This window comes from Ooceraea biroi, chromosome 2, assembly GCF_003672135.1.
Source record: "Ooceraea biroi isolate clonal line C1 chromosome 2, Obir_v5.4, whole genome shotgun sequence".
Classification (NCBI taxonomy): Eukaryota; Metazoa; Arthropoda; class Insecta; order Hymenoptera; family Formicidae; genus Ooceraea; species Ooceraea biroi.
Window position 1 is genome coordinate 16,973,340 of NC_039507.1, and position 23,654 is coordinate 16,996,993.

General features: G+C 39.5%; 5 protein-coding genes and 1 long non-coding RNA gene across 11 annotated transcripts; 4 read left to right on the forward strand and 2 right to left on the reverse strand.

The window, feature by feature from the left end:
- The first annotated feature begins 61 nt into the window (after window positions 1–61).
- On the forward strand, window positions 62–2,306 carry LOC105278148 (CCR4-NOT transcription complex subunit 11). The gene is made up of 2 exons (XM_020031250.2): window positions 62–153; window positions 283–2,306. The coding sequence occupies exon 2, from the start codon at window positions 462–464 to the stop codon at window positions 1,827–1,829; it is 1,368 nt and encodes a 455-aa protein (XP_019886809.1). The 5' UTR covers window positions 62–153; window positions 283–461; the 3' UTR covers window positions 1,830–2,306.
- Window positions 2,307–2,314: 8 nt separating this feature from the next.
- Window positions 2,315–11,682, reverse strand: LOC105278150 (transcription initiation factor TFIID subunit 3). Of its 5 annotated transcripts, XM_011337001.3 has the most exons (11): window positions 11,435–11,681; window positions 10,713–10,884; window positions 10,192–10,434; window positions 8,904–10,120; window positions 8,200–8,808; window positions 7,767–7,964; window positions 7,581–7,681; window positions 7,348–7,460; window positions 4,979–5,073; window positions 4,136–4,236; window positions 2,315–3,969 (listed from the first exon to the last, which is right to left on the reverse strand). In XM_011337001.3, exons 2-11 carry the CDS (start codon window positions 10,876–10,878, stop codon window positions 3,834–3,836), a joined length of 2,979 nt encoding a protein of 992 aa, XP_011335303.2. In that variant the 5' UTR covers window positions 10,879–10,884; window positions 11,435–11,681; the 3' UTR covers window positions 2,315–3,833. The 5 variants fall into 5 exon arrangements, with proteins under 5 accessions (XP_011335303.2, XP_011335304.2, XP_026823564.1 ...); XM_011337002.3 differs by lacking the exon at window positions 4,979–5,073 and having other exon boundaries at window positions 7,130–7,460; window positions 8,410–8,808; window positions 11,435–11,682; XM_026967763.1 differs by lacking the exon at window positions 4,979–5,073 and having other exon boundaries at window positions 7,130–7,460; window positions 11,331–11,682.
- Window positions 11,683–13,306: 1,624 nt separating this feature from the next.
- LOC105278151 (transformer-2 protein homolog beta) lies at window positions 13,307–18,328 on the forward strand. Of its 2 annotated transcripts, none has more exons than XM_011337004.3 (5): window positions 13,307–13,467; window positions 13,947–14,444; window positions 14,714–14,928; window positions 15,013–15,110; window positions 16,932–18,325. In XM_011337004.3, the coding sequence occupies exons 1-5, from the start codon at window positions 13,453–13,455 to the stop codon at window positions 16,940–16,942; spliced, it is 837 nt and encodes a 278-aa protein (XP_011335306.1). In that variant the 5' UTR covers window positions 13,307–13,452; the 3' UTR covers window positions 16,943–18,325. The 2 variants fall into 2 exon arrangements, with proteins under 2 accessions (XP_011335306.1, XP_011335305.1); XM_011337003.3 differs by having other exon boundaries at window positions 13,332–13,467; window positions 17,618–18,328.
- Window positions 18,329–19,148: 820 nt separating this feature from the next.
- On the forward strand, window positions 19,149–20,420 carry LOC105278152. The gene is made up of 3 exons (XM_011337005.3): window positions 19,149–19,524; window positions 19,686–19,980; window positions 20,139–20,420. Exons 1-3 carry the CDS (start codon window positions 19,234–19,236, stop codon window positions 20,216–20,218), a joined length of 666 nt encoding a protein of 221 aa, XP_011335307.1. The 5' UTR covers window positions 19,149–19,233; the 3' UTR covers window positions 20,219–20,420.
- On the reverse strand, window positions 20,341–23,620 carry LOC105278154 (mitochondrial 2-oxodicarboxylate carrier). The gene is made up of 6 exons (XM_020031247.2): window positions 21,768–23,620; window positions 21,594–21,700; window positions 21,452–21,514; window positions 21,075–21,374; window positions 20,857–21,002; window positions 20,341–20,670 (listed from the first exon to the last, which is right to left on the reverse strand). The coding sequence occupies exons 1-6, from the start codon at window positions 21,934–21,936 to the stop codon at window positions 20,550–20,552; spliced, it is 906 nt and encodes a 301-aa protein (XP_019886806.1). The 5' UTR covers window positions 21,937–23,620; the 3' UTR covers window positions 20,341–20,549.
- Window positions 21,306–21,855, forward strand: LOC105278153. The gene is made up of 3 exons (XR_893737.3): window positions 21,306–21,420; window positions 21,524–21,631; window positions 21,719–21,855. It is a non-coding gene; the product is annotated as an uncharacterized LOC105278153 (long non-coding RNA).
- Window positions 23,621–23,654: the final 34 nt, after the last annotated feature.

Below are 23,654 nucleotides of genomic sequence, written 5' to 3' on the forward strand. Positions count from 1 at the left end.
GCGTCGATCTCCAGACGGATGCATTTCCTAGAAGATAGTTCTAGCGGATTCTGATAGATGGTGCAATTTCATGTTACCAGTCCAGCCTCAATCAGCTGCCAATTATAAATTACGAGTGTTTATATTTTGCGTCAGTTTTGGGAAAGTGAAGCAGTGAGTAATTTCACTTTCGAGTAGCTGGATTTGTTATTTGCACGTAAAATTGCGTTCAGCGAGTTGCATCGTGTTCGATTAGCGTGACTCGACGGTCGGGCGGATAAAAATATATTTACTTTATTTTAGATGGTGATCACAGCCCCGCGGAAGAGAAAAACAGAAAGTTTCGACCGGAAAATGTGGTAACCTCTTTATTTTTCTATATACAAGATCCGTTTTCATCGGGTCACAGAAATAGCGGAATCGTGCTCTCGAACACCGTCCCGCGACACCGTCGCGGATGTTCGAGTCACCCCGCGGCGAGGATGACGCTCTCCCCGAAAGAATTGATAAAGCTGCTGGACATCCTTAGCGAGGAGAACCTGGACACTCCCCTGGAGAGTCTCTGCAGCCAGCTGCACCAGAGCTTCCCCAAGGAGGACCGCTTCAAAGTAGGCACGGCGTTGTTGCTGATGCTGCAGCAGGTCGACCTGCTGCCGAAGCACGTTCAGCGCATCGTCGCGTTGACGCTGCTGTTCGACCTGTACAAGGGAGAGCCGCTGGCCTCTACGCCCTTCGCCACTGTATTTGCGCAAGCACTGAGGCCGCAGGAGGACACCGGTAGTGGAAACCCGAAGCCGCCTAGTCAAACGGACCACGCACCCTTCTTGTCCCGCTGCGAGAGGAGCTTGCTGGTCAATTTACTGGGACACACTCAGAAAGATGTCACGAAGAAGACGCCGCACCAGATCGTGGACGAGCTCTCCTTCGCTCCTGTGCCGCCTGTTGATCTAACGAGCTTGCAGCAGCAGCTGATGGAGCGCCAGTCCGAGCTGCCGTCCGTCAGCAAGTGCGGGAGTTCGGTGATCTTGCCGGATATGGATCACTCCAAGGGCGCGGAATTCGACAAGACCACGGTGAGAAACGTGACGGAGAGCCTCCTCGCCGGAGAGCCGCCGTTGTGCAAGCAAACCTACCGCCCCGAGTTCATCAGACTCGTGCCACCGCTCTTTCACTCGATGAACGAGCTGGCGTGGTTCAACGTGACGGAGCCGACGCAATTCACGATCGAGTACGACGCCAGCATGTGCGTGTCGAATTCCGCCGGCGCGGAGGCGCGCAAGCTGATGGGCAAGGCGTTCAAGAGCGTGCTGATGCTGCAGCAGCAGCAGTACTTGATCAACGAGCTCGACAGGGATCCGAAGCTGGTTTATCACATCGGGCTCACGCCCAGCAAGTTGCCGGACCTGGTGGAAAACAATCCCCTGATCGCTATCGAGGTGCTGCTGCGGCTGATGCAGTCCAGCCAGATCACCGAGTACTTCAGCGTGCTGGTGAACATGGAGATGTCCCTTCACTCGATGGAAGTTGTAAATAGACTAACCACCACCGTCGACCTGCCGACGGAATTCGTGCACCTGTACATTAGCAATTGCATCTCCACGTGCGAGACTATCAAGGACCGTTACATGCAGAACCGACTGGTACGACTGGTCTGCGTGTTCCTGCAGTCCCTGATAAGAAACAAGATCATAAACGTGCAGGAACTGTTTATCGAGGTCCAAGCGTTCTGCATCGAGTTCAGTCGAATAAGAGAAGCCGCCGCGCTATTCCGGCTCCTAAAGCAGCTCGAGTCGGGCGATACCGGTGGACTCAACGCTCCACCCGCAAAGGGTAAAATAGACATGTGTTAATTGACGTTGGAACGTTAAACTATTTAAGATCATTGGCTAATTGTCGAATACAATAAAGAAGATTATTTGGTTGTACATTATTTTATGTCTATGTTGGATTTAGTTCAACGAAATGTAATAATAAAATTGTATCATTTTATATGAATAGAAAATAATTTCTTGAATTCGTTATCAAAGAATATGATCGAGTTTTATTTTAAAACAATATTATTTTAGCACATAATTTGTTTTCTAAATAACTGAACTTGCAACTTGTATAAAATATCAGAAATAATGTACAAAATTTTTAATAAAATTTATAATGTTTCATGACACGCTCCATCATGTATAATAATAATGAAATCAATGCTGTGTAAATTATTATTATTATATATATATATATATAATTGTAAAACGTTTACATGTTGTTCTACCTAACGTACATCGTGCTCCAAGTACAAAGAAGTGGATTACAATAATAAATATCGCAGCCGGTATTACTTCCATTGTTGTATGAATTGTATTTATTAATATATACACATCTCACAATGATTGTGATTTATAATCAACAAGACTCCGTTTTAGTTTACATTTACAAGATCGTGTTGTAAAAGCCCACCGCAACAAATGCAGAATATCGTCACGCTCAAGCAGCAGCATTTATTATTATTATACGTAACTGTTCATTCCTAAAATGTGTGTGCCGTTGCTTTAGCTGTAACAATTTTACAAATTTGTTAAAAGTGCCTTTTACGGTTCAGCGTCTCTGTATGATCAATAGAAACCAGATGTATTCAATATGCCAATCAATCAACGCAAGCAATGCTCAATCATTCTTTTAGAGGCAGAATTGTACGGATCGTAACACCTTGATCTCAGTTTTTCGTTCGGTTACAAGTTTCATAGATTGATGGCGTTATTGCTGTTATTAATTTGAATAGTAATCGTTACGTTTTACGCGCAGAAGCTTCATCAGGCTCACCGTTCATAAATATCACGTGCACATCAGAATTATACGATATTTTACATGCAACACAATTATACAGCATTCTATAATTTATTATTTTATATAAATTAATGAAGCGATTCATTGTAGGACAATAAAATTATTATCAAAATATTCCGTTAATTGATTAATTGTTACCTGCAAACTATAACATATACATGTACGCCGTGCATACGGCTAATTAATTAATTATAATATTTATACGCGTAACAAAAAAGAAATGTATATTTATTACCTATATCACTAATAACAATGACTAATACATCATTAATTATACACAATTGATAATACGTATAATACAGATTAAAAATTGGACATAATTTTTTTGTTTTAAATATCTTTCAAAGTGTCTCCTATATCGAGTCTGCCAGCGCAACGTGAAAAAGAGGTACGATTCAAGGCGAGCTAAGAAAATATACTACAAATTTGTTACGCCGTGTGATAAACCACACAATGTCTCGATGACGCGGCACGTAAGCGTGTATAGAAAATAGAAAACCGAAAACAAGATTTTCCCGTAGCCAATAAAGATATTTCAAAATTCTATTAATAACGTTCGTGTTGGTGTCTTAAATACGAAGAGGTCCTCTTATTTTCCTAATTTCACCGAGAACGTAACGCGAACAGGTGGTATTATTAATACAAATGTGAAATATCGATACGTATTGGCTAGCATAGAGCATTTCGATCTCATTTACATCTCTGTTCCATTTACGTCTGTATCCAATTTGTATGTACAAAATATAAAATTTATACTATCTATAAATTGCATTGCACTATTTAATGTTTCACTTTTTTTTTACAGACTTCACTTTCATTAGATTCTTCGCGGTCTTCCCTCCCTTCGTCGCCGACATCGGTTTCCCCTTCAACGATTTCATTTGCACCTTAACGTCAGTTGCACTCTTGGGCACCTTCTTCGCCTTCACGCTCTTAACACCGATCTTGTCCTTCGTTTTAACTTTGGTAGCAACTGGTATAGGGACACCGGGCCTCACGCAGGACCCGGTTGGCTTATACTAGGCCGTTACTTTCACCTTCTTCTTCCGCTTCTTCTTCTTCTTGTCGTGGAGCAGCTCCTGCTTCTTCGCTATGCAAAAGCGACAGTACCAGTCCTCGTCGTCAGCTGGTGGGACCTGCATACCGACGCACACCCTGGAACAATCGAAATGCCGTCTTAAATGTATGTTTTACATTTTCTCCAGCTGATACACTTTGGAATGTTATTTTCTGTAGTATCGATAACTAACTTTTATCTACTTTAAAACACCCAAGTTCTAATTAAATTATTATAATTACATAAATATGAGGAATTAATTACCAGTGATACCACGCATCGCAATCATCACAGCCAATCATCGGCGAGCCATCATCCTGGCTGCCGCACGCGGGGCATATCCACACTTGACGACCGCCACGATCCTGTAACACTCATCTCAAGATAAACAGTAAAGGACTTGACGAGTTTTCATCCAACCCAACCCATCTCTGGCAAATTCGTTTTTTAGAGAGAAGTTTTGGAAAATTGCTCCGACATTTTTTGTCGGCCAAAAAAATTGTTACGTGAACGTTTGTTTTTTTTTTTTTCATGATGACAGATTACACTGAAGTCCCTTAGTAAAACGTACTGGCTTCGACTTTGACTCTAACACAGCCAGCGCAGATCTGGCACCAGGATATTCTGTTATGCTGTCCCTAAATAATAGATTCTTTCTCTCTCCCTTGATTTATCGAAAAGAAATTCCTTTGACAGTGAAATATCAGTACAATTCTTGGGAAGTGCTGCAAAATTTTGGGATCCTTCAATGTGCGGGTCTTATGCATTTCGAGGTAAATGAGAAACAATGATATGCGACACAGTGATGTAACAGTGATACATGAATCAAAAGCTGGACTTGTCTCTTCTTTATTTTTTTTAATGTTCGGTACGCACACAGTTGTGCACCCCTCGATACTATAATTGTAAGTCCTATTTCAACCTTTTACGCACAGATCATTTCTACTTGAAAGAGCTAGCGAACATTTCGTATTCATACTTCCGCAATATATAACGTAGACTTTATGAGATGGCGTATTAGGAGGTAAATTATCCACGATTTCTGATGCTCGACGTACACGGAAATACCTTGCAACGTTCTTTAAAAGAGGTGTAAAGCGTACTCACCACAGTAGTGGTTGGTGTTGTAGGCAACATGTTCCTGCCATTTTCTTTGTCTTCTTTAGCATCTTCCTTTTTAGGAACTGGCTCTGCTTTCACCTCTGTACCGTTAAAACCGTCGGTTATATTCCTAACGGATCTCTCATGCTAAATTTATATGCAACGTGCAAATCTCATGCAACGGTTTGATTTTATTTTTTTTTACTAGATCTCTCGTTTTTTTTAATATTCTCTTCGTTGTCTATTACTGTTACTAATGAACTATGCGAGAGAAAGAGAGAGAGAGAGATGTCAGTAAACCGTGCAAACTGTATAAATATCTTTTTGCTCAAGTAAAGAAATAAATCGCTAAACGAGAATAAAATTATTATATTGCCGTTAAATCTTACGAAAATTCTTAACAGTAACTTTAAAACTAGAATACATCTAAATGATATTAGTTACATTAGTAACTAATAAGAGGCATGCTCTAACACTACTAGTTAATATTCAAGCAGCAAATTCAGAAAAATGGCATATAATTATGTCTTATAATTATTTATACGTGAAAAATATAGATTTATGCGACTAATGTGACTGCACTCGCTAAATAGAAAAGAGAAACTAATGAGAAGCGTGGACATTATTAATAATTAACATAAAGAATATACTTGAAAAAAATTACTTGATTTAACGAGTATAAAAATATTAAAGAACTGTAAGAATAAATACTACTACGTATTGTCAATTGGTATTACACAAACATTGAAAAGTTTGTATATCGAAATAAATGGCGTAAACTTGATAGTATGTAATATAAAAGTAAATAAAGTTTGGTTACATATATGTAATATCTTCATATTAGAGATAAAATAATAAAATCTTTTTTTCCCCAAAAGACAGGCAAATAAAAAAAAATTAAACTATTTACAGTATGCCTATATTTAAAGTAATATCTCTATGAAATTTATAATATTGCATTTGTATGCCAATAAATTTCCTTCATTAAATCCATCGAATTACTCTTTGCATTATTATACTATATTAGTTTACGTTTGTAATAAGAAGAGACAAGTATAATATATTGTATGCATATGAACCGTTGATGCATGTAAAATGCATGTAAAATGTGTGTTGATGGTAGAATGATGATATAAATGCTTTCTTCTAGTCTTAAGATATATAATTAAATTAATTCTCTAAGTCAATATATATTAATATATTATTGATTTAAAGAAGAGACACATGAATATGTTTATATATCGGCAACGATCCACAAGTGACAATTAATATACAGCTATTCAGAAAAGATTCATACATAGTCAAAACAAATTAAATAAAAATAAAAGAATAATAAAATTCATTAATCGAAAAAATACATTTGTAAAAAAGAGTATTATTCTTTCAATAATTATTTCTTTCCTTATTTTCTAAAAAAGAATTTCTTATAACTGAGTATTATAACAATAAAGAAACTAAATAATGCTGTATAATTTCACATGTACAAATGACATGAAATAAGTCAAAAATAAATTAATCTTTCTGAAAAGCTCGCGCTGCACAGAACAGAATGGTAAAAATGGAAAACAGCAAAACAAGCATTTAAAAGTTTGAAAATCAATTTGCGTGAGAGTGAAAAAATACTTGAGATTCAAAATATAAATCTAGAAATAGAAACACGAGTTAAATGTAAAGGAAGTGAGTAAAGTGACGTGAGTGCAACATAAAATAGATTGTAAGTCTAAATATAGCTATATAAGAGAGAGAGAAACAATGTGTACTACATTTATATATTGGACAACATAACAATATATCAAAAGCGTGATTTAAGGAAAAAAAGAGAAAAATATGATACCGTCACCACAAATCCTAAATGCATAGGTAGCGTAAAATGAATAGGAGGAAATTGGAATTTTTGGATAGGTTTATATTTGAAATATTATATCGATGGGTTGGGTTCTTCATTGTAGAATAAAATTTCAATCAAAAGTCTTACAACTTTCCCAAAACTGACTTCGTATGATGGTATAATGACTCTAAAGACTTTTTTTTAATATAAAAATATTGACTCGAATTCCATCTCGTAAAGTGCTATATATTTTCTAAAATTCTCAATTTTAATGCAAATTGAAATAATTCTCATGATATAAATATGATTATTAAAACAAATGTACTTACAAAATAATATGGCGGTTGTTGTGGCGGCACTAAGGGGTTCAGGAGTTTAGGAGGATCAAAGTGAGGTGGAGATATTAGCTCACTTTGAGATAGATTTTGGAAATTAGACTTTTTTGCTCGAGGAGCTGATGCAAGTGGCACGCTAGTAAGATTAGCAGAGAAAGAATCTGTAGGAAGAGCAGGGCTTCCATCTAATATTCCCTCCTCTGTTTTCTTACTTGCTGACTTTTGCTTTGGCGGTCGTGTTACCAGTGCCGATATTTTCGCCAACTCTGGACTAGGTTCCCGCTTAGCCTCCTCGTCGGGTTTTTTCACGAGTGGTTTAATCGTTCTGAAAGCAGCAGAGAGAGAGAGAGAGAGAGAGAGAGAGAGAAAGTAATCAGTGGTCATCCGTGTAAGGAGAATGGATTATAAAAAATTATTAAAAAATATAAATTTATTTATAGCTTACATTTTTTTCATAGGAGCGTTTTCAGGCGTTGCCGGTCTAGGAGAAGCTGTACCTAATTTTAACGTAATTTTTGGGAGAGTTTCTGGATTTTTATCCTCCTTCTGCAATGACACATAAACATAATAAATTACTATTACATTTAAAATCATTATCATTAATAAAAAAAAACCAGAACTATAAAAATACCATATTTTTCTTATTCGAATCTTTTTCCTTCTTCTTTTCCTTCTTCTCTTTCTTCTCCTTAAGCTTTTCCAATTTCTCGCGTTTGTCAGCCTTTTCCTTCTTCTCCTTCACTTTCTCGCCTTTTTCTTTGTGCTTTTCTTTCTTATCCTTCTTCTTCTTCAATTTATCCTTCTTCTCCTTTTTATGCTCCTTGGATTTCTGAAGATTTCATAAACCGTATTGCATTAAAAAATATATATAAGAACTATATGAAATATGGAAATTAATTAAAATGACTGAAGTTGTAATGATTATTAGCCATTGAACATACGAAACAACACGTTATTACGTGTGTGCGATCAAAATTATTTTCCTCAAAGCACATCTCTCTCTAAAGAATATCAAATATAAATAAATGAGATATCCAACGATATGGTTTTCCCACCGAATTTACCATATCATTCTTCTCGGTTTTTTCAGCTTTAGGATTTTTGGCTGGTGGCATTTGCGCAGCGGGGACTGTTGGTGTAGCAAGCGTGATTGGTGCGACAGGTGCAGACATTATAGGTGGTGCGACGCCTGCGGGCGGCATTCTCTCAGGTACTTTTGACATGAAAGTCAATTCCTTATTCGGTTTGAACACCTTTGTAAGTTTGTTATCCACCTTTTCTTTGTCGACCTTTTCATTCTCGACCGGGATCGACGAGGCTGTCAACTCCACCGACGCCGCCGGTACCAACGGCTGCTTCTCGCGTTCCACCGATTTAACCTTAGGTAACGTAAACTCCTCGGGTTTCACGGGAGGATTGAGAAAACGTGGCGGCAGTGCTACATTAGGCATCGCCGGATGCGGACCTGCTCCACCGCGGCCGAGAGGCAGAGGAAATCGCGGATGGAACAGCGGATGGGGTATTAAACCGGGAGCCGAGGGGAATGAGGGAAAGAAGGGAAACGGGAGCGTGGGTGGGAGAATGGGCTCTCGGGGTAATGGCGGCTCGGGTGCCTGGGGTGTTTTCGGTCGATCCAGTATGTCCAATTCCGCCGTGTCGTTCGCGAGCTTTGTCTGAAAAAAAACACCAAAAATAAAATAAAATAAAATAATATAAATAATATAAATAATATATAATAATATAAATAAAATAACACCATGTACTCTACCTTCTTTGGACTGACGCACTGTTTCGCATTCTTCACTTTCGGCTCCTTCTTCTTACCACTCTTCTCTTTCTTCTTCCGCTTCTGTTCCGCAACGGTGGGCACGCTCAGCTCGGGCGTTTTCGGCGTACTAGGCGTACCCGGCGGCGAAATGTCCGCGTCGTCGAACATGTAGACATCCGAGGACGGACTCTGCACGTCCGCCAGATCGCCGTCCGGTTGCGCGTGCACGTCCGGCGTCCTCTTCTCTTCGCGTCCGCCCTTCGCGTCCGCGTCGTTGCGATGCGACGCGTGCTTCTCCGTGTTCTCGATGTCGATGATCAATTCCGGCGAGTTCTCGCGCGAGTCGAGGGCCAGGTCCTTGTACCTCTGCGGCTCCAACGTCTCCTTGTCCTTGTCCTTCTCCTCGCGCGGCTTCGAGATCTTCTTGAATATATTCAATTTCTGCTTATCCGGCTCCGACGGCAGCTTGTCGACGGTCTCCTCCTTCTTGTCGGCGACGGGGGAGCTGTCCGTCAGATCGATGACCTTGTCAGCCTTGGCCTTCGGCTGGGCGGCTTTCGGCGCCTTCGGACTGCCGGCGAGCGCCTTCGGCGACGCGGTCTTCGGCGACGCGATCTTCGGCGTGGACGGCCGGCTACCCGTCAGCTCCTGCAGGGTCGTGGACTGCGTCTTCCCGCCGCCGGGCTTCAGCGGCTTCAGCTTGGCCAGCTCCTTCATGCCGACCAGTTTCTTGATCTTGCTCTCGTCAATCTTGTCCGGCTTGAACAGCTCCTTCGCGCCCTTCTTCTTCTTGTTCTCCTTGTCGAGCTTCCGGTCCTCCGGATTCTTCCTCACGACCTTCTTCGGCTTCTTGTCGGACTTGAGCTCGGGCGGCACCATCGGATAGGAGCTCGGCTGCGGTGAATCCGACCGCACTTGGTGCGGCGTCCTCGCCTCAGGTAGCTTTCCTTCGCGCGCGGGTGATAAAAAACCGGAGGTAGTCATCATAACGCTGCTTATCTCGCGTAAGGGTCTGCCCTCCTCCAGGACCTTCGCTCGCTTCACTATGGGACTCTCAAAAGACACCGGGTCGCCGGGTCGTTTGAAAACCACCTGCGGTGACGTTCTGTGAGGCGACGTGTTGTTCGAGTTGCTCGACGATGTGCCGCTGCTGGATGTCACATCCGTCGTACCGTTGACTAAACTCTCGTTCTTGTCCTCTGCACGTACGTATTCCTCTGTAATTATTAACGTATTATTAATAAAATAAAATTGAAATAAAATAAAATATTAAGAAAATAATTTTTACCTTCGGTATCCGGATACATCGCTGGTAGATGTTCGTGTACATGCACTGGCCTGGTAACGACCTCGCGACTACCCGGTTTTAAAAAATTTAGGTGATTCTCACGGCGAACAGGGAACTGCGGGACCTGCACGACGCACGGAACGGAGTCTACATTCTTTACGTACTCGATCAATTCCTGTATATCAATGTTCATGTGTTGGAACGCTAGTCCTACATCATCAAGATTCGCATCCGTCCTGCCCACTGTAAGAGACGATATTGTGATGTCCAGAAATATTTATATACTAAATTACTAGTTATAAATATAAGAAATGTCTCAGACGTCTCATTAAAATTATATAAATAATATTAATTAATTATTATATTAAATATGTAGAACGTTGAAAAATTTCCAATTTTTATTTTTAATGCATAATAAGAGCAAAGAAAATTCTCTAATGTTAAAACACAAAATTTAATCTTTGACATTATCATAACATGTAAACAATAGGCGATCACTATTAAAATTAATAACTACGTACAAACTTCTGCGTATTGATGCGTGACCCTTGCGATACGTAAGAAATATTCTTGCATAAGGTCTACCATAAACTCCAGTGGCGTAGAATTAATAGAATGCCATCCAATTGTCTGACATATCTGAGCGACCACTATCTTTAAAACGCTTCGACTGTATTCAGCTGACATTTTTTCCTATAAAATATATTAATAAAGTATATTTTATGCAGCATTTCTTTAATAACAATGTTTATTCATAATAATATAATTATTTATTCTTATAATAACATGTATACCAACAATATAATAACATTGGTAAAATATGAAAAAATCGAAGCAACCCCTAAATATATAATTAAAATAAAATAGAAAATAAATAAAATATATATGTATATTTTATTTTATATATCTATATCTATATCTATGGAAGATATGTATATAGATAATAAATTCTATATAAACTATCATGTACATAACCGTAAGATTAATTTAATATTATTAATCTTATGTACACATGTTGAAAAAAATTAGGGCGCCATGTAAATTTGATGTATTACAGCTCTACCCCAAAGCCCCCATGTATTTCATAGATTAATCATCGACAGTGCAATTAATGTTCTCGTACAAACGTGAATATGTACCTGTAAATTAGACAAGGGCTAATAATATCAAAAACGGTCAGTGTGTGTTTTTGATTCGCGACGAGATTGCGGGAAAAAATCGGATGGCGGCAGGTAGTGCTTACTTGCTTGGACTTGAGCGATGTGTGCTGCTAGAAAAGATTTCCCGATCCACGATCCAACTATCATATCGTTCAACGCGATCGGCACAATGTCACTTGATGGCATTTAACGTCGCGCGGAACATTCTATTCTTTATACAACATGCATTTGTTAAAAACGTAACGACACGAACTATGCACGTCAATCTCACAAGCCGCCATTTCTACATCTGTTCGCTCTACCGTCCTCCTGCTTCCTCCGCGAACGCTTGCCCCGTCACTAACTACGAATAGTAACACAGAACGGAAACCTAACCTAACCTCCGAAACACGAGCGAGCAAACGCGGCATCTGCAGCTCGGTGCCTATAAATTTTGCGACGTACTCCAAAGTCCGAAGCGACAGCATTATTATTTATATTTTTTATTATTATTTTTTATTAAAAAAACACTTTCCATTCTTCTTTTTATTTAAAATCGGAACAAGGATAAAATGTTTCGAAGCGTTCGTAGCGCTAGGTGGACCGCATCCATAAACACAAGCTTCAGGGTGCCGTTACATGGAGCGTAACTTGCGTAAGCGTAACCTGCAAACCTAGTAATTTTATAGAAGTTACTATAAAACTTACGCCTAGTTAGTTTACGCTTTCTACGCCAGTTGTCAATTACGCCGATCCAATTTCTGGTGGAAAATACGATAAATGCATGTGTGTGACAGTGTGTTGTGTATCCTTTTTGACTCGCGATCGCCGTGCCAAAATTTCTGAAAAAATGGATCAAATTCGGGTAATTTAAGAAATGCATCTAAATTCTATAAAGGACTATATTCGCAGCTCACTTTTATCAATAAATGCGCATATTTATTTATGATATTCTATAATATATGTAACGTGAACTATATACTAAATGCACGCATTTATCATAAAAGTGAGCTGAGAATATGGACCAAAATGTTTAAATAATGCATTTAATTACTTGGATATAAATCAGTACATCGGTTGCATAGTATGACAAAAGAATTTCAATTTATGTCCGATAACTATGGTATATTCATTTGCATGCTGGACTATTTTCAACAGCTTACTGCAGCTTATACATTTTCACTTATGTATTTCCTTTTTAAAATACAGCATAAATGTGGATATTGTGGGTGGCTCTTTAGCTTCACCACAAATTTTATTGATCATAAGTGCTTCAAGCAGTACGTTGAAGGAGAAGACCACATCAGCATCGATGAAAACCATATCGTAACAATAAGTATAATTTGTTGGCAAGAACCGCTAATACAAGATTAGAATCCATGTTTAAGAGATTCCAGGTTTTTTGTGCTAGACACGCGTCGTCAACCAGTCAATCACTCCGTATACTTTATTTAGGTTATTTCACGCATCTCGTACATACATTACACACATATATTACGCTTCAACACATTCTTACATCAAAGTATCTATTTCGCATGACGCGTATTTAGCAATACGCTTAAATAATAACAACCAATCGATTTATTTCTGTTGTATTGTACAACAGAAGTCCTGATCTGTTATTGGTCAGGCTTGTTACGCTTTATGCGCATTTAACGCAAAGTACGCGCCATGTAAAATGGAATTTTCAGAATAGCGTACATTCTAGTAATTTACTAGAATACGCAGTGTGCCTATTCTAGCTACTCACTAGGTTACGCAGGTTACGCTTACGCAAGTTACGCTCCATGTAACGGCACCCTCAAGGCTTCTGTGCATCTAAGAGCCAATCATCTTTCGTTGCTCAATATGTCCCTAGAAAATCGGAAATTTGATTGGTGATCGCGATCCGACTCCGACAGTACGAAAATTATCCATGTGGGGGACGCGACATCATTTCCATGGCAACACCGCCGGATGTTAGTGCCTTCGTTTGTGTATGTGCGTGCGCTCCGGCGTTTCCTGCTAAAATATACGCGACACAACGCCATATTAACGTGAATCGTCGACACGGGAGGAGGTGGTGCACGTTCGGTCGTCGCGTTTACACGGTACGAAGCGTGCTTTTGGAAAAATATCAGTGATGAGCGACATTGAAGTGAGTATAGATGCATTATAAATCTCTCGCGCGGTCGCGGGAATTGCGCAGCGCGAATTATTATGACGTACAGCGATTCAACCAGCCATTATCGATCCAACAACGCGATTCAACACAGCCATTATTAATTCCTCGCATGCGGATCGCGGAGCACATAAATATTTTATTTTTATTCTATTATCTCTCGAGGTGTATTTTAACAACAAGTATGACCTTGAATCTCTCGCTTAAAATTGCAATGTAAATTAGTGCAGCAGTACAATTTAGATTTAGCATTTAGAAGAAAATAAAGGGCCATGTCTTTTAAAAAGGCCGAAGGGTCATGTGATATTTGTTGTTACACGTAATTATGTATTTAAAACGTTAGTTGTAATTACGTATTTAATTTAATAATTATAACAAAATTATATATCTAATAAAATAAATTTTATTTATACATTTAATATATTTATTTATATTCATAATCTTGCGATTTACAGAGGAGCGACAGTCGCAGTGCGAGTCCCCGGAGACCCAGGACCGCGGATGGTGGCTTGAGGGACTCGCGGTCGCACTCGAGATCGCGTAAGTCACGTGAACGCAAGGACTCGCATCGGGAGGCGAAATACTCGAGGTCGCGCAGTCGCTCGGTGTCGCGCGGTCGGAAGTCGTATCGCGGCAGCAAATACGCCAGTGTTGGCCACCGCGGTAGTAGTCGCAGCCGTAGCCGCTCGCCGTATCGCGGCGGTCGTTACTCCCGCAGTAAATCCCGCTCGTACTCGCGTTCGCGGTACTCCCGTGAGCGGCACGTGTACAGGTCCCACTCGCGCAGTCCCATGTCGTCCAGGCGGCGTCACGTCGGCAATCGCGACAACCCCTGCCCCTCCCGGTGTCTAGGTGTGTTTGGACTATCGATTTTCACGACCGAGCAGCAAATACATCACATATTCTCCAAGTACGGCCCCGTCGAGCGAGTACAAGTCGTCATCGACGCTAAGGTAAGACTAAAAAAATACTATTGATATCTCGGTCTTAGTGTCCCCTTTTTTAAACGCTAAAACAAGTGGCGACAGTGCCTCACTCATTGCCCCATGATACGTCTTCAAAGGGGACAGCAAACTGAAGCCAGAGACTTAGAACGTTCATACTCGAGACTTATATGACACGTTAAAGGCGGCTGGCCACAATTGCAAGTCGACAAAATTTTCTCGTCACGAGGCGGACGTGGCAGCATCGATGTATGACCCGTAAATCGCGTTTGTTGCAGACTGGAAGATCGCGGGGATTTTGTTTTGTATACTTCGAATCGTCAGAGGACTCGAAAGTGGCGAAAGAACAGTGCACCGGCATGGCGATCGACGGCAGGAGGATCAGGGTAGATTTCTCTATAACGCAGCGCGCTCACACTCCTACCCCCGGAATATACATGGGCAAGCCTACACACCTGCACGACAGAGGGTGGGACGGACCTAGACGCAGGGAGTAAGTGGGTCACAAAAAATGCGATCAAGAAATAGCTTTCAACATTTTTTTGTAAATTTCCCGCTTGCTCCTGGAAAATTGTAGAATCAGCTACAGGGGAAGCTACCGCCGCTCGCCCAGTCCGTACTACAGCCGCCGGCGTTCTCGCTACGATCGTTCTAGATCACGCTCCTACTCGCCACGTAAGTAGAGCTTTCACTATAACTTGTTGCTGTAATATAAGCAGTCTACATGGATATGCCATCCTTGTGTCAAGTTACAACACACCATCATGCATCTACAGAAACCACCAAGACAAATCACATTTCCCCGTAACTCGTACGACGGTACGACGTACCATCGTTCTCCTCAGTTCGCTCTTTTACGCATCCGCCAGCGTAAGCTTCTCCACGTTCTACGTAAATACCGTGCCGAACATTAAGCACACGAGATAGAGTTTCGCCGTGAGAGGACGCATCGTGCCCGTCGTATCCACAACCGTTGACCAGAACAATTTTTAATGTGTGTTACATGTGCGTTGATTCCGCAAAGAAGATCGGGAAATTATACCTCCGTAAAGCTCCGATACCGAGTATACCCCTGAACGTATTTGATTATCATAATCTCCGATAATCGAATACGTATCAGTATTGAAATCGTTGAAAATCTCAAGAAAGATATATATATATACAGGGTGTTTCCTAAGTAAGTAGACAAACTTAAGGAGGCTATTCCTTGGCTTATTTTAAGAAGAAAAGGTCATATAAACATATGTCCTAAACTGCTTTGTTTTCCAAAAAAAAGTACATCACTGTTTTCGTTCACTTTTCGTTTATTATAGAACAGTTTGTGTTATTGCAAATGAAACAAATGAAAAACAATAGTAACCAAAAAGAAAAATTATAACGAAAAAGAAAATAGTAACTAAAAAGAAAAATAATAACATTACAGTAACTGCTGAAAATGTCCACCTGCAGCCATGATACTGCAGTGCTGTACTTTTTTTGGAAAACAAAGCAGTTTAGGACATATGTTTACATGACCTTTTCTTCTTAAAATAAGCCAAGGAATATCCTCCTTAAGTTTGTCTACTTACTTAGGAAACACCCTGTATATATATATATACAGGGTGATTCGTATAAAGTGACCGATTTAATTATTAGGGAAATTTGAAGACATATGAAAAAAGAGTTTATACCGATATGTTCAGTACAAAGGGGGACACCATATAACGGATACGATTATTTTATGAGTGGAGGCGTTGAGGACATTTCAAAGTCAACTTTTTTTTAATGGAATGCTGTATTTTTTATTTTATAGGATAGTAGCCCTTTTTAATATAAATTTAATGATACATTACATAAAAGCATTCAAGGTCAATCAAGGCCAAAAATACATGATAAAATAAAATTCAAATGTATGATCTGTATTTCTGTTCTTCACAATAAATGTTCAAAGTTTTGACCTTGAACTCGACGACACAGATGAATTGTCTTGCTCGTGATATAATCCGTAATATTGAACGGGCACTATGTCTATGTCGATCTGGATATCGTTCGTTTAATACTCTTGCAGTTTCAGCTGCATTTTTTCCACATTCACCAAAAGTTATCAAAATGTACTGAACATATCGGTATAAACTCTTTTTTCATATGTCTTCAAATTTCACTAATAATTAAATCGGTCACTTTATACGAATCACCCTGTATATTCGTCACGTGCGCAACGACGCATGCATTTTGCATCGAAAGGAATCTGAAAGTCAGACACCTCGCACCACATTATTTTTTTCCCCCGGATTCATATTTCCGTAGACCGCTTATATTTCTAATAATGTCGTCAATGTGTTGGATTGCAAGTGAGTACTAAATAAATTAAGAAGAGAGATGGCAGGCGGGAGAAGCATCAGAGAAATGCGAAATTCGATAAATCAATCGAGATAAACGGTCGAGTATAGTAACTAAGCAGCAATCCGTAACTGCTAAAAAACAATCATGGTTTTTTTGTTGCTTAATGAATTTCAGGTCGGTATTAAGTGACGCGAGTGTGATGCGAGAGATGCCAGGTGTTTTGGGAGACCGCTAATAAGACTCTTTGACCCCAAAAATTTCGTCTAACAAAGGGTCACACAGAAAACAACAATTTATTATTAACTATTCTTACCTTACCTGATTATAGTTCTTCATTGTACGCGACTCATTTATAACGCATTTATGTTATAATGATGATGATTTCCGTGACACCTATATAGTTAGTGGAAAAAAACGAGAAAAAAAATTGAATTTCCGCATTTTATGAATAATAAAGTGCAGGATAACATGAGTAACGTAATGTAAACCGTTTGCACGAAAGCAGTAAGGTTAGAATAGAGACAAAACCTTATTTTCATAAGTTTATATCGCTTCCCATTAATGTTTATGAAGATAAGGTTTACATTATGTAAAAATACATGGCTATAATGTGAAGGCTGGAATACGATTGAATATTCAGTGTTTGGTCAATTGCTAATTATATTACAGTTGTATTCCAGCTTTTGAACAGAATTTGAATAAAAACGAAGGATGGAAATGTTTCAAAAAAAAAAAGAAAAGATTAATACGAAAAATCAAGAGATATCGATACGAAAAAATAAAAACACAAAAATAAGAAAATAATAACCAATCTATCTAGAGTAAAAATAAGTTCTCTAACTTGTTTGTTTGTTTATAAGGTTTTGAATCAAGAGGTATTGGATGATTGAGGGAAGTTTGAAGTTTCACTGTGAAAAAATGAGTTTTGAAAAGTCGAAGACAAGATATCCGAAGACACGTTTATCTTGCTCGCATTATCAAGAATCGGAAGGTTTTCTCGGTTGCTTGTGACAAAGAATATGATCTGCAATTCATTTCCGGCTGAGAAGTCTCAAGCCTAGAAGAACTTCAAGTCAGCTCAGTAAGTCATGCAAGCCCGAAGACAAGTCAGAGTCGAGTTCAGAACTTCAAGTCAGACCCCCGACCGGGACGAGTCGTTTGGTTGGGGGTTGAAACTGGAACCGAAAGTGTTTCCGAAAATGTTCAAGAAGCATCGAAAATCTTTCGTAAAATAGGGACGCGCGAGCGTAAGGGTGCTCCCAAGAACCTTTTTACCGATCATATTCTTTATCAGTTGATTTGGTTGCCGCACGCGCCACCATTCGCTTTATAGAGAGGCGCATATATATATTTGCTTACATATATATGTGCAAGATCCGTATACGTGAAAAATAAATAAAAGTTTGTGTGTACCTTCTTCTACACCCATCCTCTCCCTCCACCATCCTGAGACCTCTGTTTCCTCCAAGAAAAAAAGCCTCATTCTGTTATTAATTTTATCTTCTTCTATAGCAATTAATCGAACTTTATCGTAACATTTCATCAATAAATGTTGTTTCTTATCACGACTACACGGCTAATACCCCTCCTTTTTTTTATATACATATATATATATATTGCGGAATTTTACTTGGTGTGTGATATACATATAAGCAGCGTTTTACTCTTGCGACAAAATGATTAGCCGAATTTATCTCTCGATTATCCTGTGCAATTGATTAACGCCTTCAAAGAGACCTGGTCTTGCACATCTCTTCTGGACCTTGGCTCTGTACGAGTAAATAATATGCATGCATATATATAGAGATCTTAGATATCCATTTGAGATCTGGTCTTTAAAATCTGATGCCAATAAAGTTTAGCTTCCAGTAAAAATCTATCTTTTGAATCCGTAGATCCCAAGATAGTTGTAAATTAATTTCTTGAAACTTTCGATTCGAGTCTGACATTTAACGAAGTTATTCGAAAGTCCGCACTTTTGTCCGTAAAATTAAATCCCGCGAATTTCTCTAATAACGAGCACGTAATGTAAATATTAATCATTTAAGACAAAATCTAGCCACTTCTCTAGATCAACTGGTTCACTTGACACGTTCTTTGATTTCTGCTTAGAATCTGCAACAAATTATTTAAAAAATACACACGTACATATCTTACTTAATATTACGAATTTTTTAAATTTTACTATGAATTTTATTTCCATAATTCACAAGATGAAAATTGTATGACGAAGCAAAATTTGGAAAATGAGATTTTGTAACATAAGGTATTACGTTAAATACTTTGAACGACAAAAAAACGTGTTTGTGTGAACTCTGAAAACAATTTTGAGATTCGAAGGAGTAATCGAACTTTTAAACAAGCGCAAGTCGAGCTTCGATTAATCGATCGGGCATCGGTCACTCGCGAAAAGTACGCAAGGTACGCATGGGTCTCTTGACAGCTGAGGCGCGCTAACCTCAAATCGAGAAGCGCGATGAAATCCGTGAAGACGCATAGAACGAGAAGGAAATTACAGCAGCCTCCGTCATCCTTCGCTGATTACACGGAAGAAGCGACGGACGAGGATGTAGGTAAGGACTTTCGTACTCTGATAAGCGCGCCGTTCTCGAAGGGCGGGCACTTCGTCTTCAAGTCGGAGAAGACTTGGTCCGTCGACTCGTCGCAGTACTCGGAATTCTTCACGTTGAATCTGAAAGCCCTATCAGCCGCAATCAGTGGCATTCCCTTCAACGAGTACGTCGGCGTCGATGACAAATACTTCACGGTAAGTGTTACGTCTCGGATTACACACACACACACGCACGCACTCGACGGTGATTAAATTTATCTAACCATAAATTAATAAATAATAAATTTATTAAGCGAGGATTCGATTTATTTTTATAATCATTTTTTTAATAAATTTATTTGTACAATAATTTCTAGAGCGACCAATTAACAAGTATCTGCAATAACGCCGAGGAAGGAAAGGCGGCGTACGGCATCATTCTGAATGAACTAGACACGTCGGGTTCATCGAGTGTCTCGAAAACTGATGCGAGCAGGGATACGACGAGCGATCAGTCGAAAAACTCGGAGCTCGCGGCAGGGACGAAATCTCAATCGGAAGACAGCATCGATAGTCTAGAGGAAGATATAGATTTCCTGCTGTCCCTAAAGGAACCTGTGCAGAGTGGCGTAACGACAATCACGCAACCTGTTCCTCTTTCCCATAGCAACGGTAATACCTTATGTCACAAAATCTCATTTTCCAAATTTTGCTTCGTCATACAATTTTCATCTTGTGAATTATGGAAATAAAATTCATAGTAAAATTAAAAAAATTCGTAATATTAAGTAAGATATGTACGTGTGTATTTTTTAAATAATTTGTTGCAGATTCTAAGCAGAAATCAAAGAACGTGTCAAGTGAACCAGTTGACTTGGAGAAGTGGCTAGATTTTGTCTTAAATGATTAATATTTTCCCCTTGGAATATATTGAAAAAATAGAAAGGAACCCGAAGGTGTGTTGCGTGCATGTGTTTAGAACCAAAAGGTAATGCAAATGATACATTAACATTATTAAAACAAGACATGTAAGAAAAAACAATGTATTTGGCACACTAAGCATGTAAAGAACTATGTCTTAAATGATTATAAAATTATATGAATATTTATATATATATATTCTGTTTTTATATATATATATATATATATATATATATTGTTATACTAAACATATCACTCTGTTCCTGGAGGGTACTTATCCTTACAGCTATCTCACAGCTCCTCGAAATGCAATGCAAGTGTTAGGCTTTGAACTTTGTCATAAGAAACGCGTGCATGTAGTCGTACACGACAAGCATGATGGCGCCACCCGGGCCTAATCGCAGCACTTTTGGAACCAGACCTTTGTACAAGGCTCTGAACCTAGTGTGATTAGATAGTGGACGATTAGACGAGTGATAAGGGCCCGGCTCCACCAACGTCTTCATTTTAACTCGCTCTTTGTCCCTTTCTAAGTCAGGTAGTTGGAATTAAAATTCGACGTTGGTGGAACCGGGCGAAAAAAAACAAACAGACACATCTCAGCTGATAAATCATGAATGTAAATACCCTTCTTTGCTGTAAATCATGTGCATGGTCTGCAGCGCTCCCTTGTACTGTACGTTGCCCTGCGGCCCCTGGATGCGGCTCTTGGCGACGTCGAACGGTATGTTTAGGCACGAGCCAACGGTGCCAGAGACAAATCCTATAGCAAACTGAACAATTTTTGCCACGTGACTAATGATCGAAATGATAATAATTTAAGTACAAAGAGCCTGAGTCATTACTTTATACAGAAACTCCAACCAGGGATCCTGCTCGGGCGGTATGTATCCTTTCACGGAATGATAGAAACCGAAGTAGAACGAGTTGAACACCGCGTTTCTCATTATGGTGGCGGTGAGGCCCCGGTAAAGGCCGCTCGGCCCGAAACCGTACTTCGAGATGATCTCTCTCGTCACCGTGTACGTCGACGGGGTCTCCCTGATGTGCTTTCTGTTGGACTGCAGCGTTATCTTCACCACCTCGAAGGGATTGACTAATAGAGCCTCGGTCACACCGGCGAAGAAGCCGGCGCAGGAGAACGTCTGCAATGATGCGTACTTGTTTATTTTCTTCGAACAATTAGCGAAGGTAATATTGTTAAATATATTATAATAATTACCAAGGCGGTTGGTGCGCTGGCGCCGAACAGAAAGAACTGCTTATACTGCTCGAATGTGAAAAACTGAAACAGAAAAGGCGATTGTGTCGCGCGAGAGTAGCTAGAGACTGTTGGACCGCACTGTTCAGCAGCGGAGACTCACTTTGACAGCACGCTTGGGGGTCTCTACAATTATTGGAGGTAGAATTCCTTTCCAGTACGCCGGCAATCCCTCAGTCTTATATATTTTAGTCATGCAATCACGAACCCCTGTAATAATAATATCAGCAGGTGCAATTCACGACTTGGCAAGCCTGACGCTACGCCAGGTACATACCTGTATAATACAACGGATCTGACTTGGTCGACTTCACCTGGAGCTGGAAACGCGTCTTAACGATGTCCATCGGGTGCATTATGCAAACCTCGATGAAGCCTGCGGATCCTCCGGAGCCGATCTGGATGACAGCGTCCTTTAGAACGCTATCCGTCGTGTGATGCGTCATTTTTCTGGCTCGATGAAGAGCGTCCGGTGGAAAAGTATAAAAGGAATAATTATTTGCGTTAATGCGTGACGTAATGTGTAATTTATATTGTCATTTGACTCGGCGTGGAGCGCATCTGAAAGCAAATGTACAGTTCAGTCTTTCCTATTCCAAGATCATTGGATTATAAAATTATTAGCAATGATTGATAATAATGATGCCTTGTGTTATATTATAAAAAGTATGATTCCAATGGTATTTAAAGTTTTGCACTTCAGCTGCCTGGTTTTATGTATATGTACTCTGCATTCTTCTTACCAGCTTGGCTTGCCAGATTTAAAGAAAATGGTGTGCTATCTTCTCCAGCGAAGCATCAGAGGGTATTAATATTCACTAAGTACTTTTGCTACATAAAGCGAGAGCGTTCTTACTCGTACAACTAAAAGCTTATCTTAATAAAAGTGTGTGTCAGCATGGTCCATACTGCGTATAAGAAATCTGGAGAACGATACGACCTAAAAATATATTGTTGAGTTGGGATCTATTTTTAGCACAGAAAAGAATTCTAACCTTCGATACAATGGTTAATGTATTTTCATTCTCACGCGTTCGGTTGTACAGGAACTCGACCTCGCGTAACATTAATTAATTATAAAAGAATTTTTTAATGTATAATGACTGTGGACTACGTCAATTACAATATTATAATTCTTCGATATTAACATAATTAATATAAATATATCGTGCGCCTATTTTGACGTTACAGAACTGTTTTAACAGATGATACTTATTTGCATTAAATATTATTAAGTCACGTAAAATAGTACAATACTTATTTTTATATAACAATTAACTATCTCGATTGCATAATCCGTTTCCTTCTTCCTACATAAATATTTCATCTACCGATTAGATTATGTCTTATCTGTGCATTATAATGTATATATGTAAATAAAATGCAATTCTTTCCGGTAAAATGTTCGAACTAAGTATTTAATCAAAAAGGAAAAAAATAATAAAAATATATTGCCGCAGTCGTACAAAAAAATCACTTCGAGTCGAATTATTATTGTATATATTTAAACAGTACATATCGTACATATTTTGCTTAATCTACCAATTAATTAATTAATTAACTGATCGCGCACAATCCACAATTGCACAACAATTATTCACATAATAAATATATATACATTGTAGAACACTGATTCCGTCCATATACTTGCGGATGCACTTACGTTGCGGAACTAGAAATCGCATGGCAGACTCGGGCGACTGAGATGAGTGCGGCGAATAATAAAAATAATATCCGCGGATTTGATAACGACAGCTCTCATCATATGGGTTCGTTATCTAATAGGATTGCATAATTCAGCGGAATTATTTACTCCCTCGGGCAAATTGACTGTGATTAGGCAAAATTCGTTGGATGAGTTTTCAATTCCCTCGAGATACTCATGACACGAATGTTTCATAACGTGGGAAGACAACTGCGTTAAAATACTAATAAAGTGAAGAAGGACGGAGTATGACGATTTACTCGGGCCAAATTGTGACTAGTCACGGCGCCACGATAAGCCTCGTTTCTCGGCTCACGCTGATCGCGTCTGGCTCGTTGATTCTTCTTGTTTTATTTTACAGATTACGTAAAAGAGCGCCCCGGGGGGACACTAGCGCCTTTCATCATCGCTGATGATCGTGCGATCACGTGGCGTTTCTCGTACGCGCATTATCTCTTC

Bases quoted from the DNA above. Each gene is read 5' to 3' on its own strand.
- LOC105278148 (XM_020031250.2), top strand. From the start codon at position 462: ATGACGCTCTCCCCGAAAGAATTGATAAAGCTGCTGGACATCCTTAGC.
- LOC105278150 (XM_026967763.1), bottom strand. From the start codon at position 10,878: ATGTCAGCTGAATACAGTCGAAGCGTTTTAAAGATAGTGGTCGCTCAG. The intron at 10,121-10,191 runs GTAAAAATTATT...TAATAATTACAG, and splicing joins GATGTATCCGGATACCGAAG to AGGAATACGTACGTGCAGAG. The intron at 7,461-7,580 runs GTAAGCTATAAA...TGCTGCTTTCAG, and splicing joins AACGCTCCTATGAAAAAAAT to AACGATTAAACCACTCGTGA.
- LOC105278151 (XM_011337003.3), top strand. The intron at 14,445-14,713 runs GTAAGACTAAAA...CGTTTGTTGCAG, and splicing joins AAGTCGTCATCGACGCTAAG to ACTGGAAGATCGCGGGGATT. The intron at 15,111-17,617 runs GTAAGTAGAGCT...TTTGTTTATAAG, and splicing joins ATCACGCTCCTACTCGCCAC to GTTTTGAATCAAGAGGTATT.
- LOC105278152 (XM_011337005.3), top strand. From the start codon at position 19,234: ATGAAATCCGTGAAGACGCATAGAACGAGAAGGAAATTACAGCAGCCT. The intron at 19,525-19,685 runs GTAAGTGTTACG...AATAATTTCTAG, and splicing joins TCGATGACAAATACTTCACG to AGCGACCAATTAACAAGTAT. The intron at 19,981-20,138 runs GTAATACCTTAT...AATTTGTTGCAG, and splicing joins TCCTCTTTCCCATAGCAACG to ATTCTAAGCAGAAATCAAAG.
- LOC105278154 (XM_020031247.2), bottom strand. From the start codon at position 21,936: ATGACGCATCACACGACGGATAGCGTTCTAAAGGACGCTGTCATCCAG. The intron at 21,515-21,593 runs GTGAGTCTCCGC...TTTCTGTTTCAG, and splicing joins CCCCCAAGCGTGCTGTCAAA to TTTTTCACATTCGAGCAGTA. The intron at 21,375-21,451 runs GTAATTATTATA...GCATCATTGCAG, and splicing joins CCAGCGCACCAACCGCCTTG to ACGTTCTCCTGCGCCGGCTT.